The sequence below is a fragment of the Halichoeres trimaculatus genome, unplaced genomic scaffold (assembly GCF_033239565.1).
Source record: "Halichoeres trimaculatus isolate MK-OKI-2021-1 unplaced genomic scaffold, fHalTri1.1 fHalTri1_scaffold_4, whole genome shotgun sequence".
Classification (NCBI taxonomy): domain Eukaryota; kingdom Metazoa; phylum Chordata; class Actinopteri; order Labriformes; family Labridae; genus Halichoeres; species Halichoeres trimaculatus.
This window is the reverse complement of record NW_027437182.1, coordinates 16,389,468-16,406,561: the sequence shown is the minus strand read 5'-3', so window position 1 is coordinate 16,406,561 and position 17,094 is coordinate 16,389,468. Positions and strand designations below refer to the sequence as shown.

At 39.3% G+C, this 17,094-nt stretch overlaps 1 protein-coding gene across 4 annotated transcripts in view; it reads left to right on the top strand.

Annotated features, from left to right (window-relative positions):
* The window catches only part of xxylt1 (xyloside xylosyltransferase 1), a 29,734-nt gene that overhangs the window by 6,971 nt on the left and 5,669 nt on the right, over positions 1-17,094 (top strand). For all 4 annotated transcript variants that reach the window (XM_074668584.1, XM_074668585.1, XM_074668582.1 and 1 more), the window contains 2 exons: positions 401-548; positions 9,875-10,007. In XM_074668584.1, coding sequence (XP_074524685.1) covers positions 401-548; positions 9,875-10,007 — 281 coding nt within the window. The remainder of the gene's footprint in view (positions 1-400; positions 549-9,874; positions 10,008-17,094) is intronic.

The following is a 17,094-nucleotide window of genomic DNA, read 5'->3' as shown; positions in this document are numbered from 1 at the left end:
GAAAATGCTGCCTCACATCTATAGGATGCACAGCCTGGAGGGGCAGTATGAGAAGATGGTATTAAAAGGGCCTATGGTTGTATATCAGCATGACTGTGTGCCAGCATCATGTGATGCAAGATTGTATCCAAAACAAAGTGGCTCCCTTTTTTCTTATTTTTTTTTTCTCAGTACACAAAAAGAGATGTTAATGTGTTTTTTATGTTGAAAAGTTTGATGATATTACAAGTGAAGTATTGGCATTAGGTTTAAAAAATCACATTCATGTTACGTTACATAATTCTCATACATTATGTGCAAAAGAAGTATCATATTAAATCTTAAAGTCATTCACATTTACCACCTTTACTCCAGTTTGAATGTTTAAGTCTCATCCTGCTCCCACTCATCTTCCATGCAGGTGTTGTTCCACGATGTGGAGGCTCTCACACAGAAATTGTTCCCCATCGTCGAGGCCATGCAGAAACACTTCAGCTCTGGCTCTGATGCTTACTACAGTGACGCCATCTTCTTCCTGTCTGTTGCCATGCATCACATCATGCCTGACAGTAAGGAAAAAATCATTTTTTTCTTTTCAGGTGCTTTCATGCCATTGTTTAGGTATAGGTCTGTGAATAGAGTAGGAAACTGTAGAGTGAGGAACAACGTGTTGAGGTCCAGCAGCAAGAATCAAATGGACCAGAAGACTTAATCCCAGGGGCCAAACTGGTAGTACTTATCACATTTATCAGCTCCTTTGTAATTATGGATATTGCTTTACATTCAGAGCCATAAAATGACAACTTATGGGACACATCAAGTAAAAATAAAAGGAGAGCTTAGAACTACACACATCCAAAGCAAAGAGGGAAGGCGCTAAGTCAAGTAAAAGTGTCAAAACAAAGAATAAGACACATTAATTCTGTGTGTGTCTAAATGATTTTTGGGATACAGTATATGGACTTTATCTATAAGAATAAAACCAAAATCTTGTTTGGTATGGATTTTGATCCTGTCTTTCAAGACAAAAGTAATTTCAGACTACAGTGTTACACAGTATCTAAACTATGAAATTGAAACTAGCCTTAAGATTCAAACAGTTTTTGGTTAAATCTTCTGTTAATCACTTTCTTTTAAAGGAAGGAAATATAGATAGCAGATATTGATCTGGAACACAGTAAGAATTCAAGAGTTTCAATGATCAAACTTCTCAATTTACCTCAATTTTCAATTTTTTGGCCAAAAGAGAAATTATTTACAGCCACCACAGATTTTTCCCTTACAAAATTTGAAGCCATGTATCTCAAAGTTCAGCTTTCTGCTTTGATTCTGTGGCACACCATGTTTTGAATTCACTCAGAAGCTCTCTTCTCTGCCCTGGCACTGCAGGAGCCCCAGCTGGAGTAGGCAGTATGGTCAGGTATCTAACAGACACGTGGCTCGCTGCAGAGGCCCTGCAGAGAGAGGGGGGAAGGATCTGTTGGGTCACCGCTGCCCACATAATGCCCCCTGTGTTGGTGCTGACCGATGGCAGCCATCTCCTCTGCTGAGCACGGCAGTGGTTTCCTTCAGTGGATGTGCAGCATGGGGTGTCACTCTTCAAATAAGCTAAACTTACAGGCTTTCTGAGAATCGCTGGTCACCAGAGGCACACATTTAAAACCTGATGTGTCTGTGTCACAGACTGCAGGGATCCAGCACATTTCAGCTATAACTCTCAAAGGTAGCACAGCAGGTTTGGTGTGAGCACTTTATGGTGTCACGTTTCTGTGCTTTGGAGTGTTTGAGCTGTGATACAACAAATGAGGGTTAACATATAATGTACAGCTGATATCAATGTTTTTCAGCAGGTCATTAAAAAGATGTCATAAACATGGACGTTTTTGGTCAATTGTCATTTGCAAGAGCAGAGAGCTATATTTCTTTATTTAGGAACTTCTCACCAAATAATGATGCTTCTGCTGCACGTTCAACGGCCTAGCAACATAAATTGTGCTCGTTAAGGATTTCTTGAATGCAAACCTGATTTAGAGAAAACCTGCAAAAATTAGAGGCATTTTTCCCAGAGCTTTCGTTTCTATAAGGTGGAGGTGTTAGTCTTATGTCCCACCATTTCCTCTAAACACTTATTGATCAACCCCGTGTGCCTGGTGTCCAAACAGTCACACACTTCTATTTAAAGACTGCTTTTATCTAGAAAGGGCATTATGTGGTTGCTGAACAGAGAGTGTGGGGCTGCACGAGGCTCAAACCTCTACCAGTATTCTTTCCTTTACATCATCCTGCTTTGCTTCAACTATTATATGACACTCTTTTTATCCAGTGAGCAGACACGGAGCATGATTTATGAATGACGGCGCAGTGAAATGAAAAGGCTATTCACAAATAGAAATAGCAGCTGCAAGTGGGAGGGCTGGAGATTCAACTTCCTCTTGCTTGTGAAGTGTGAGATTTTGAGATTTCAACACGTTTAGTTTGGTAGTCCACAGAAAAGAAAGTTGGAGGAAGGAATAAGATAAAGATATTTTGTTTTTCAGCTCAGTGTTTTTTGTTTGTTTGTTTGTTTTTTATAAGACCCCTTCTTTAGGCCTATCCTTTCATTAATCCCCCAAGTCATTTTGATTTTCCTTTCTTTTGTTCTTCCATTTTTTTTCATGCATCCTTCCAACCCACTCAAATGTTAACACTTTTTGACATTTTGAGTACAAAGACTTCTTGAATTCAAAACAAATGCTGAATTAAGATATCACAGCCATAATCCATATCCTGACCTTTTTTTTCGTGGTTAACTTAAACTATTACCAACATCCACATTCAGTAAGTTTTTTCTTCGACAGCTTGGGGCCAAAAAGGTTCAAATTTGTGTCTGAATTTGTTAGGTATCAAATTAACTGTGTAGTATAAGCCAAACTCAACATCAGCCGAGAGAGTGTGACACTTTTCAACAACAATGAAAAAAGATATCCTGCTCAAAAGATTCCAGTCTTTTCCACTTAGCATGTGGAGACTTGTCTGACCTTGTTCAGTTTGGCCTCAAAAATTGCATTTGAATTTTTAAGCAACCTATTGTACACTTACTGTTTGAAGCTGACCTAAAACAATAGTTCAAGCTTCAAATTCACAGTGGAAGCAATCAGTAGATCTTTTTTTATTTATTAAACAACACCTGCCCTTGGAGATTGAGAACAGAAATTGCACAACGGAAACTTGATGTGATTAATGATAAGGTTTCTAAGAAACACTGTCGTCGGTGGTGGATATTTGTTCCATGTTTTGTATCCTCTCATGAGGTTTCAGCATGCTGGGGCTTGAGTTTGTCCCCTCTCTGCAACCTGAGATAAGAGTAGCATTGCTAATGAGTGAATAATACCTGAATTTAGCTTCATTATTTTTTATGGAATTACATGATTATGTAATGATTTAAGAGCTGTAGGATTTTGGCTATATCTTTGCATCTCAATCAGTCCTATTTGCTACACCGAACAGCAGTTGTATGTCTTTGAAGAGTAACTAAACCCCACCCCACTATATTTTTTTTTAGCTGAAAACATTTTATAAGGGTATTAAGTAGTGCCATTGACCAATTCAGGTCTGGAGCCTGCAGTTAAGTACAAAAAATTAAAGTTTCTCTAATTGTGTCAAAAAAAGGGCATCGTGACTGCAATCTAAAAACCCAACTACCGCAATTGAATTTTCTATTGGTATATCTGGAGGGTGGTGACATATTTGATGCCAGCTTTTGTCACCAAACCTGTCAAAAACGTAACAGTTTTTTTTAAAACTGTGGAGAGTTCAATAGACTAGGAGAACCACACAGTTTGATATTAACAATAACTTAAGTTATTTCATAGTTGGATTGCTCTCTTAGCAAGCTTGGTTTAGCATCAATTTCTGATTTGAGAATTCAAAAAATGTAGAAAGTTTGTGGTTTCTGGCAGTAGTTTGGTTGTTAGATTTTCCTGTTTAAGCTAGCTTTTACCTTAAGTTGTGGGTTTAAATCATAGTATTTTCAGTATGGGTAGGCATTGTTACTGCTCCAACTGCAGTAGCACTCCCCCTCTCAGAGGGACTCCATGTAAAGGGCAAGCTAACCACAGCTAACATTAGCAAACATTAGCAATTTCTGCTACGAGCACATTTACTAACCTGAAACTATTCCCATGTTTTACTGGCTGCTGATGCTGCTGATCTACTTTCTGTGGATACTAGCTGATGAGGCTTTGCCATGAAAAACTCAATGTTCATGTCGTAAGCTATAGGGATGGGTATCTTTCACATTTGAAACGATATGTTACCGATACCCAGTACCTGGCAATTGGTACCAGTACTCAATGGTACCAATTTTCAGTACTTTTTTTTATGTTAACTTATGTGGTAAAAAATATACATTTCTTTAATAACAAAATATACATATGTTTTGCAGTTTAACATATCTATTCTTCAATATATAACCTTGCAATGCTGTGTTCATGTCCAGCATGGAAAATCACCTACTCTTCCACTCCCTCACAGTCACAAGGATGCATTTAGGTACCTAAACATGGTACCTTTTGATTTTACATGAATCGGTACCCGATACTTTTGACAAAATTCGGTCGGTACCTATAAAAGCACCTAATTTGTTACCCATCCCTAGTAAGCTAATTAGCTAGCTACCTGACATGCATCGCTGGGACAATGTGAGGATAGAGGCATCAGCTCATGCAACATCAACTGTTTGTCACAGATTTTCCTGCTAACAGTATGGAAACAACAACAGATGGCGATATTTCCTCATTAAAAAATGTTCTCTTTCTACTTGTCTTTCAAGTCAGAGAAACTACAAGGATTGACACCCAAAGTTTATTCATCAAAAATATTCTGGGCTTTGGGAAACATTCTTGGCTAAAGCTTTGTTAGCCAAACCTGCTCTGCTGATATTCGGCACAGTCTGTGTGATGCTGGAATTGGTGGTAAAAGCACAAAGGAGTTAGTTCAGTTACTTTTAAAGAAGTTCTTTTAGGCTCAACATCAGACTATAATGGACATCTCCTCTTACCTCCCACCCTTCCAAGCTGATAACTCACAGGTTTTTACTCTTTGCCTTGGATTCAAAAATCTTGTTTGAACATCAGTGGGATGGACGAGTGAATCGTGCTGAAGCTAAATGTAAGTGACTTCACCTTGCGTGGATTGTAGAACCACTTAGTGCATGTAGTGTAGGCCACAAAAGCAGCGCAGCTTCAACTTTCCAAGCTTTTACCATTTATATCAAGAAAGGGAGAACATTTTAAAACAAAAGTACTAAACTCATAAAAACAGAAATGGAAGGACTTATAAGGTTGGTACTAAACTCCAGTGATTTTTTTTTTTTTTTTTTGCTTTTTTTTTTGGTACATTGCACAATTTCCTTTCATAAAAAAATCAGACTTAACCATAAATGGCAGTTCAAAGTTGTTTTTCTTAAGAAAAACTTTGTATGTAAAGTAGCAGTGAAAATGAATCTCAAGTGATCTCCCCTTTGAATGAGGCGGGTGTTTTCCAGCCACTCTCGTTGGACACATGAAACAATGACCCTTACTTATAGGCTGTAAGTGCTCACATCAAGGCTGGCATTAGTCTTTAATGAGGTTGACCCACTTTCTTTCTGAAAATAATGTGATAACAGCGTGTGGGTTGTTTTGGTGCTGTGAGTGAGTTGAGGTTTGGTCAAGCAGGGCAGCATGATCCTTGTAGAGCCTTAGGCAAGCTGTAAGCCACCCTAACAACATTACTCCTACAATAAAATGTCATCAAACGCACACACCTGATTAAGATGGACTTGAACAATATTAATTCAAAAGTGAAATAGAAGCATTTAGTGAGCTCCATGTATGGGGCTCATTCTCCTTAAAACAACATAAGAAGAGGTATTAAGAGAATAAAACAGAAATGTTATTTTCTTCAGGTTATCATAGAAACAAGTCCAGATGAAAGGAAATGGTGTTTTAAATTTATCTCCAAGTGAAGATTTTTCTGATTTCCCTAACTGCCACCTTTTCAAACAAAGAGGGTACTCTGCAGATATTATTTATCACTCAAAGCAAAAGTCCCAATTCTGTGACTCCCAAATATTTCAATTACCTTCTCACCATTCCTAGCGTGTTTGTTGATCGGAGAAGAAGGTGACCAGGACGCATCCAAGTTCTCAGTTAACTCAGATTTAATGATTACAGCAAGTCAAAAATATGCCAGCCCTGATACAAGCCTCGGACTCTTCATTTAGGGACAGAACCCGGTTTTCTGGCCCTTGACCCCTTATATAGTTGAAGATCTGCCTATTCTAGACATTCAGTTACTGATCTGAAATGTTGTCATCTTTGGGGTGAGCCAGTGATGTCTCCTCCCATTTCCCAGCATCATCCGTTGTTTTCCTAACAAAGAAAGGTTAAATGCACACTCACACACATCACACACTTTCATGCTGCCTTATTAAAATTTTTGTCTCCTCTCAATGTACTTTCTGTTCTCTATCGGTCTCCAGTTCAAGACCTTCCTGCGTTTCACATGATAAACACACAAACAGCACACTCAGCATTTGTATTATGCAGTTATCTGCTGAAAACTCAACAGAAATCCTCAGCAGTTATTTGATAAATAGATGGGTAAACAAGATTAATCATTTAGATTTAAAACAAAACCTTTCCTGTTAATGGTGTCCACTCTTCCTTCGTACTGAGTGATCTGCAGCCTCTCAGGAGCGCTCAGCCTTCTGCAAGTACACACATTATCACATTGCTGCAATAAACACAAATTAATATAAGAACTGTGGGAGTAACACTTAATTCAACGCCACATCTTCCTTCACAGACCAAGTTCCACATACACAGCAGTCGCACCACTTGAGTGTCTTTTGATGTGCGTTTTCACTGCTGGATGGATTGGTTGGTAAAAGAAAAGAGTGTCATCCGCGGTAGTTTACATCGGGAGGAGGACTAAGCAGTAATAATGGCTGTTCATATTTTTTGATATCTGTACAATTCATAGTACTTGTTTCACATTATTTTAAGTTCTTGTTAATTGATGCTTCTCCTTTCTTCAAGTTTATTAAAGAAGATTGTTAAGAGATTTATTAGTTTGATTTGCACTTGATTTTAGTGTCCCAAGTTTCCAGAGTTCTCTTGTAGTTTGAGTCACCCATGTTCCAGAAAGCTTTAGCATCAAAATAGCCTGTGTGAAAAGCACAAGAGAGCTGACAGAGAGAAACCTCATGGGTTATGGGATTAGACACTATAGTACTGTATGATTAAGTTGATTCTTTTGGAAGTTATGTTGTACAGATGCCACCAATAAAATATCACTGCAGATATTTACAGTTATAATGAGGCTGTTTTACATGTGTTGATGTGCGATTTCTTTTCAAGTGTGGTTTCAAGTTTCATTTAGACTGGTTGGAGCCATTTGGTAACGACTAGTAATGACTGATGGCTTTACAGAGAGATGCTGTTGTTGTCAAGTGGTAAAAGAGTGTGCATAGAAAGAGAAATGCTCCCTATGTCTTTGTCATCCTGTCTCTATAAACAAAAACGTAATACATATCTGAGCTGTTTTACCCTGTAAGAAACAATTTGGATAAACACTAATCCAAAAACTGGTGAACTATATGTAGTTTTCAAGTTAGATTGAGTTTACAGTGAGCCAGTTTTCTGTGGCAGACAGCAATATTTGCCTCTCAACTGTTTATTGTGAACGTTTTTCTTTACATACAATTGAATGTTTGGACTTTGACACGTTTTAAACAAACTTATATCTTCCTGGTGTGTTCATTTGCAGATAACCATCTTGTAAAACATCAGTCCCATCTTTATTTCAATTATTACCATAATCACTGTGATAACAACCTCTACCACTAAGCCCTTCTGTCACCTTCACACAACTTTCTGTTGAGTCACTGATCCAACATCAAACCCACCACGTCACGGTGTTGCTACAACTCCAGGCCCTCTTCCTGTTACACTCGCAGTGGATAAGCCCCATTAGTGCAAACAAATAGAGCCAGCTATGGGCGACTACTCTCTCTGTTTCCACAGCACATCAAGGCATTGAGATGGCAGCTTCCTTGTTTGGAGAGTACAGAAAACAGGTCAATGCCATATAGCTGAGTCATCTTTTTTGCTCACTCGTTTCAACAACAACAGAAGTTTGAAAATGAGACAATATTCAAAATAAGGATGGTACATCAGTGCTAAAATGAGAAACTGTAGGTTTGTGCTAATCTGACATTACCGGTGGATAGAGCAGATCTTGCCCGCATTTGTGTGGGTAGCAGTGTTTACCCTACCATAATATTGCGACACCCACACCTCCGGAAGTCAAGTTTTGTTTTGTTTTGGGGGTTTTTCTGTACAGTGCATGATCACAGCATATGTCTTTGAAGGATGCATCTCTTATATATCCGATCTGTACATTTTTCTTACATTTAATAGGCTAAATAGCTTTGTTATTTACCTGGTTATGTGTTCATATTTCTCCACTGCTCTTTGTATCACACCCCAGCAAAATCTGCCCCAATGTGATCACAGACACAGGCACATGCATGTTTACGCACAGAGATGAGCACACCCCATATAGCGGACAGGGAGTTGGGAAAAATATTGTTGCAAACACCTCAAAAAACACAGATAAAAAACTTTTTTATGTGCTTCCAGGGCCATCTCTGTGAAGATGGCAGCACATGCTCTTTAGATAGAAATGTCTCAAGTACATCTTATTTAAAATCTTAACATTCTTGCTGTCATTTAACAAAATGTAAACACCTGGACCGCAACACCCCATTGCTGACCCCCTTCTTGCTTTTGCAGGCATTTAAGACTACTCAAAGCAATAGTGTTGTTGTTAATATTCTTGTTTGTTTGTGAGGATCATAAAGAGATATCACTATTCATTTCAGCCTGTTCCATAACTTAAAAACCTCTCTTGGGAGCTGTGAGAACAAGAATAAAGGCTCATAATGAGTCATGTGGACTGAGGTGAAATTGAATTTGCTCTGCATGGTCACCAATAAACCAAACAATTAGGTTATTACATTAATTGCAGCTGTAGTTTAATTATTGCTGAATTGAGGCTTTGTAATCAATGAAATAGATCTGGATCCATTTTAAATTGACCGTTCAAGGTCTCTGATGCATTTCATCCCTTAAGATCATTGAAGTACCCTTGTATTTTTATCAGCTACTGTTGTGTGATCCAACAAAATATCACTACCCTTTAAAGAGGCCAATCTCTTCTGCATTATGTTTGAACCTGACAAATGTTTTCATCAGTATAATAACCCCATTGTTCCCCTGGCACACCATTTAGGAGTATTTCCCATCCTTTTATCACCATAGAAACCAGCAAAACATAGGAAGCAGAAACAATGAACAGATGATGGTCTGAATATCCTGGATACCTCTGTTACCATTTCATCCAGAAACAAGATAAAGCTCCAGTCATGCTCAGTGTTTCATGCATTTTTATGCACTGTATGGACGGTTTGCTTTTCCGGTCACTGAGACATTGCAGAAAAAAAATCGCAGTCTGAGTCAGTGTGGTTAGGCTTTGCTGTCTTCCCTTGTTTGAGCTTTTTCCTGGAATGGCTCTGAGATGTGATCAGGCAGGCAATCACTGCACGATATGCTGGTGGTCAAACTTGACCTATATGCCTGGTTAACTCAGAAATAGATTTCCTGGGATCACTCTATAAATTGGGAACACATTTACATCTTTTACAGCTGGTCAAAAATAAACTATAATTTGTCATTCATCTACTTCTGTTGGACAGAGGGTTTTTGCTCCTGGAAACAGCAGCAGTTCCTTTTGAACTTTACATTATTCTGTTCATCTAAGGTTAAGTTTTTCATGCAGCCATTTCAGCGTGCTGTGCTCTTTTTTCCAGATCTGACACATATACTGCAGCTTGACCTGGACCTGAAGTACAGGACAAACATCAGGGACCTTTTCCAAGAATTTGAGCATTTTCCTCCAGGAGCAGTGATAGGCATCACCAGGGAGATGCAGCCAGTCTACAGGTAAGCAGAATCTTTAAAACTTCAATGCCATTTTAGCTCACACAGACATCAGCTAAATATAAGCTAGTACAAAAATATAAGCTTTTTTTGGGTCAAAGGAAAATGGACATTCTTTTCTATGTTTTCAGGCTAAGTTCAGCTACGCACTTGACTTTTAGATCTTAATGATTTCAAATTTTTTGGAGACCACACACATACTGACAGTTCAAACAATCCTTGGATCATACGCATTGAACAATTACATTAAGGCCACTAGACCACACATTGAAGATTTGTGGTAATGATTCCTTTCAAATGCGATCTCACAGACTCTTGCGTGATCAAACGTGACTTCAGAAGATTAAAAAACACAGAGAATGATCTGCCTCATCAGCCAAGCTCCTTGGTATGTGTTCTATCATGCAGTTAAAAAAAAAAAAAAAAAAAAAGAATATCATCCTTGCTTGAACTCCAAAAAGTTTTCCTCAATAATCAAACTGTTTGGCTTTAAAACTTTTCAAATTTAGCCATGCGTCATAATGATATTATTAGGGGTATGTTTGCTGCAAAGTGTCACATAAGTAACGTCCATTTGCCCTCTTTGTCACTAATGGGTTACAAACCACCGTAATAATCTCGCTCGCAGTTGCTGACCCCAGATGGATTACAGTTTTAATGGGCCTCATTTACACTTTCACTGTGACTTTCTCTCTCAGTTTGTAAGTGAGAAAGAACATAAGCAGACTCATACATTCTGGAGAACTGCAGCACTGTAACCAGCTTGTAGTTATCTAACTATGAAGAAGAATTAAACATTGTCAGACAATGTTGAACAGGGACAGTAAGTGGTCTTACTGACCACTGATGTGAAAGTTGATGAGGGGTTTATTTATTGTACTTGCTCTAAATGCCTTATAGGATGGCTTTGCACTGAATTTGTATTGTCACATTTCTAATGCAAACTCCGTGGTAGAAAAAAGAAATGGTAGAACTTACTGTATTTTAGTAAAATAATAACCCACTGTTTCTAAAATTGTATTGAATGATATTTTAATTCTACTTGGCATTTACATCATAATCAGGCAGGATCTGCTGAAGATAATACACAAAATGAAACCAAAGCAAAAACCTTTAAAAGCTCACTGAAACATTATCTACATGAAGGACACAGTGCAATAGGCTTGTAATGATACAAGATAACAAGATGTCTTTTTCTTTTGGGAACAGCTGACCACTGACTGCTTAGATTAACAACATTACATGTTCAGCGTTAAATAACAAGCAATCTAAAGTTTCTTATGCCTGTTAAATAAGGTGTTTGGCAGAGAGATATTGCTCGTCAAAAATGACTGTGCTCTCGTTTTTTTGGTCTGGCAAATCTCTTGTCTATTGTCAGATTTGTCTGTAGAAAAAAACCTATCTTCAAACATGGACAGACACACAATAAGATCCATAAAACCTGCTCCAAGGGCAAATGATTTTTAGGGGGGGGGGGGTTTTGTACAATATTCCATCAAGCACAGGTGAAAAATCTCTGATTTCATATTTTATTCTGCCACGAGAGTGGCGTTTATAAAGATGTTTTAATGCATGCCAACTAGCTAAATGTGTTGAGCACGGTAATGCGCAGACACTCGGCCACAAACTGTGCCTTGTCTCTGTGAGCTCCTTTTTGGTTGAAGCAATACACAACAGCTGCCACTACAGACACAGAGATCGAGAAGTTTTTATGGAACTATACACTATCAGTAGCTCTGGACTGACACCATGCAATGATGATATATTTATATTTCCAAAATAGACAAGCAGACAGAAAACTGGTCACTGTAAGTCTCTAATATTCCCATGTTGCAACATATCAGCACTTAGAAGTTTAAGCCTCAGTCTATGACTATGTGTCATAATTCATAAGTGATCAATACAACTAAAAAGGCTGATCACAGATGGTGCCCTAAAGCTATGGTCTACAATCTGAAACCCAGTTTGGCTGATGAGACACATTTGAAAAACGCAGCCTCACTCACCCTTCCCCTCTGTGTTCCAAGATCCCGCCCCCCAGCTCGTATCGCCCTTCTTCGCCTCCTAACAACACGCCCCCTCCAACAGAGCAAGAAGCCGGCCGGCAGAAAATGTAACAAACAAGACAGTCATCCTCCATGTAACACACAGTGGTAGCTTTTTCAATTGGACCGGCGCGATCAAAACCATGAATTAGCCTGCCAAGCAGGTCTGGCGTTGCCACTGCCGGCTGATCAGAGCAGAGACGACTGTGGGCGAGGCTTTACCTTTCTCGGCGTGTCTTCACCAGCTCAGTTTATAATGCTAAAGATGTGTGGCTAACTTATGCTAAAATCTATTGACAGAGCTGACCCGTTCCGGTAAACAAAGTCATTACCTGTTCAACAGAAACTCACCTGTCTCAGCGTCAGTCTTCAGTCTCAAATCCCTCTGCAGTTTTTTCCACTGGTCGTACATTTCTCCAATATTCAGTCTCTGTTGGCACCTGTATCGCTCATAAATCTTCCTTGCTGCAGCCTTTTCCTTGAAACTTTTTCGTTTTCTTCCCTTCCATGTGGAGGGTAACAGTAACAGCTTCCTGGTTTCGATCTTCTGTGGCTCCATGACGCTTTGGTAGCTGAGCAGCTAGCTGACGTGAGAGGGGTAGTGGGGAAGGACGAGGTGGGACCATGGGCATGACGGTGCGAAGCGAGGGGGACAGGGGATTGGATGGACTCACGCACCAATCTGAACCGTGCATGCCATGTGCAGTTCGAATTGGTCCACTAGTATGCAGCTTTGCAGCGGATATACTGAATGGATTTATTTCATTCTTTTTGGTCTTTATATTGTGTAGATTGGACCATAGGACCATAACAGCCTATAAACGGTGTTATTAAGATGTACAAAGCTTCCAAATCGTACGCCATAGCTTTAAACTAGCACCTCTGCGTCTTACTGGTGAGTGTCTGGAAACCCAACTTTGAGAAAGTAAACTTGCTGATCCCACTGTATGTGGGGCACCCAAGCTTTAGATCACTTTGTAATGATGCTCATGGAAGTGCAACAACTGCATTTACCATTAGAGTCAAAAAGCATGGCTGGAAACTTTGTGTTAAAACTGATCCACAATTTGCAAGTCATCAGAAGATTTTTAGCTGTATGGGGAAAAAGTTGTCATTTAGTTCCATTACTTCAGATAGACTTCTGCTTCTTATGGCAAAGTCAAGTCTTTTTATATCAGCTGGCAAAGTTGTTGAGTGAGAAGTTTTTTTGTACAAGCTAAGATAAACTTTGAAAACAATCTGTCTCAATTACCTCTGCTGTCAGACGGATTTCTGTCTCATATTTACTTTTGATCTGAAGCGTCTGATTAAGATAATGAACATACACACAAACCACTCAATAAAAACACCTGCTGTTATTCATCTGAATCCAAATGTCTTATTCATTACCGACAAAAATGTGTGTGTGTGTGTGTGTGTGTGTGTGTGTGTGTGTGTGTGTGTGTGTGTGTGTGTGTGTGTGTGTGTGTGTGTGTGTGTGTGTGTGTGTGTACACAAACAGAAAACAGGCTTTCAAGCTCTTTGTTCCTCAGCTGATTTTTTCCGTCTCTACCCAAGATAGTAAGACAAACACTCCTGGTACGTTTAGTCTACTTCACTGTTTTCCACTGAAGGCTGACATCAAAACAGGACGTCATTGTGTGCGTTAGTGTGTGTGCGGGGTAGGAGGGCTACATGAGGCAAGGTCAGGTAGGGGATTTCATGCTGCAGCTGTTTACTAATTTTTGTTTTACTTTGTCCTTCATGAGATGTATTCACATCTAATTTCTCATAAAGCCCTTTGCTTCCTGAAGCCTCATGCTGAGAGTAGAAGTTTTAAGTATTAAGCTGCAGTTTTCTCCGTTTATGCTGGGACCTGGTTGCTGTAAACAGTTAAAATGATGAACAGTCAGTGCCTACTCTGTGGCGAATGGATGTTAAATCCGCAGGTCAGTAAATACATGTAAGTAAAAAATTAAACTCTGAGGTACCAGAGCCTGCAAATCTTCAGTCTCTACTCCCATGAACCATGTCTCGTGTTCTCTCAGGACAGCCAATTTTTCTGACTTCCACTAGAGCTAGCAGCTACCTCTCTAGAGTATTTCCGGCCAAGACTTCCTTTTCTGTGCTTTGCCATTGTTTACAATCCAGCTAGCAAGTGCCAAAGGGTTCCGGGGTTGCATTACAGTGGCTTGCATCCCACTCTGCACACTGAGGGACTGACTCATAAAAGGATTGCATGGCTTTTGCACACACTGACCAGTACAAATAAGCCTGAAGGACACAGAAATGGTTTACTGTGCAAGTAAATCTGTCAATTTTTGCAATTATCAAAACCAGCCCATTTTTTATGCAAATGCACCTCAGTGGAAAAGAATGTTATTTATGAATTCTGGCATTGACAGTCACATACAAGTATAGTTACGTTTTCACTGTCTGCTAGGAGTCGGTGGTTACATTATCTTTAGTTAGAAGTGATTATGACTACTGTCTAAATGACCACAAATGACCACCATATCTTATCTGTTTATAGTCTGTTGACATGTCTAACTCTATGATTATGATAATCAGTGGTTAGAGTAGACACACTTTGTTCATATGTGTTGGGACCGTGTATTATTTTTATATTTACCATGCCTTTGTTGGCTCCAGGGAGGTAACTTTGGTATGAACAGTAAAGTTAGTTCCACATTTGTCATGACTCGACCTCCCAGTCATCTGGTAAGAAGTGTCCCCTCCCCATCCAGCTCGTTCTGTGAGGATGAAGGTGCTCACTGCAGCTCTTGGCAACAGAGATTGGTTACACTGACAGTTCATTACAATGATAGACTTAAATATATGGAAGTAGTCTCTGTGACATCACCAATTTGTTTCTGATACAGCTTTTTGAAGCCTTTTGTCAGCGCTTGCTTTATTGGAAATGCTGAACTCAACCTGCCTTTGTTTGAGTTTAGAGGTGTTTCTTTTGAGTCAAAAATGACTGAGGCTTATCTAGTAAGAAATGCACCATTAAACCTTTTGCAGTTTTTTTCTTTGATGTCATGGTCGTCATGATTTAAACCTTTGGAGCAAAGAGATATTTCATCAGAGAACAAGTAGTATTAGAGACAATAGGGCCTTTTCCTATAACTGCACTTGTCTATGATGTCAGGTTTTAGAAGTGGAGCAGCAGTTTTCCTGCCCAGGCTCTAGTTGGCACCAGCAACTCCAAACAGATCTGTATCTCTGCCCCGCCACTGGACCGGTTCAATGGGTTACTACTTTCTGGGAATCCCCTTGCTACTGTAGCTCCTGTGGGCCGGATACACTCATTGAAAACATGGCAAAAGGCTTTGCCAAATTCATTTCTTTGACTTACTTTGTTTTAGAGTTGTGAAGGTTGGTGAGAAAGAATAATTTAAAACTTATTTCAGAATTTTTGATATGTTTCAGGAATAAGAATTGATCTTTCTTTGCCCCTTTTCCCAAAAGGAAATCAAAAAAGGGTATTTTCTGGTACTAACGAGAAGAGTCATCATGCCACTGGTGAAACCCTCTGTCACAAAATCAATCATCACACTTAAAACATATGCAAAGTAAAGACTATTTGAGAATATTTGATTTTCATTGAAATTCACAGCTTAACTGACAGGACAAGATCTTTGATAGAGAGTTTTCGTTGCTGTACTGCACCCAAAAAAACAGCATGGTTGCACCGCTGTGTATGTTATGTACACTAGAAGATAATCCGGACAGTCATCCCATTTTGTGAGCTGAAAGAGCATGCTAGCTTATGAGTAATACAACATTTAAAATTTGAGCCTTTTTATTAGCCATGCATTGTGTGCTGCCTCTCTACTGGAGTGTTTTCCTGCTTGGAGGGCTCTCAGCTCTTCCTCTCTTTCAGTGTTAATGGACAGGACATTATGCAGGAGAACGTGTCCTCCCACCAGCTGCATTCAGAGCACATCCTGCCACTGAAAGTTCATTACTGAAGAAAATACCCCGTGTCTTTTCCCCTGCTTTGAAACCCAAGAGACAAGACCCACTTACATAAGTGTCACAGTCAAAGCCACAAACTCACACAGGAGACATGAAATGAAACAAGCAAGTGGCTCCCTGTTACTCTCCGTTCTGGCTCAGCCTTATTTGTGTGGCACTTCCCACGTAATCCTGGCTTTTCACTCTGAAATGAAAACCAATTGTTGAATGTGAAATGTGTGGTTTTGTGTTAAACCACTTACCTGTTTTACAGTCAGTTAGCTCTGAATTCAGCAGCACTGTCACCATGACGTCAGCAGCACTTTGTTCTGTTTAAATGTGGTTTCTTTTTAGCAGAAATTATTATTTAGTAGTGTTCAACACCTTACATCTAAAATGTGACATAATCCTTTGACTCAATGGACATGAGCTGTTCAAGACTGAACTAAGCTTGGCTAGAGTTATATAAGGTGTGTTGTGATTGATTTGACTGGAGCTTTAATAATTTACGCTAATAACATAATTTCTTTATTGTTACATTTTCAAACTATGTTTTCTACCCATGAACTTGGTTTTTGAGCTGCAGCAGCAGATCCATATCCAAATGAATCTTATTAGCAGGTTATTAAATTCCAGTTTGATAAAAAAGGACCAGATATTTCATTCAGGTACCCCAGAAACTGACTCCCCCCTGTTGGTCGAATTGTCCTGCATGGCTTTCTAAGAGAAGGCTGATTTCCTGTTCTTGAACAACAAGGTGTTGTACAGAATGTCCCCACTGTCACCTGCTAATGCTCCCCATTCTTTCACCATTGAGAGAAAGGAAAACGCTTAAAGGGTTGGCAGTCTTGGCAGGGCAGAAATAGAAGCACTTCCAGGATCAACAGTCTATGAGTTTCTCTGAGTCACTTGTGAGTTTTCAGCTACAAAGACATAGAACTAGAGCCGCTGTGAAAAAGGACAGAGCTATGTTCAGTACTTGTTTTTCAAAATAACGTGTTGTCCCTGAGACTTTAGCCAAAAGCTTTTTGCATTGTAAAACATTTAAAAAATGCTTCTGCTAATTTCTGTTTTTTCTTTATTTTATTATTTCATGTTTTTTCCCA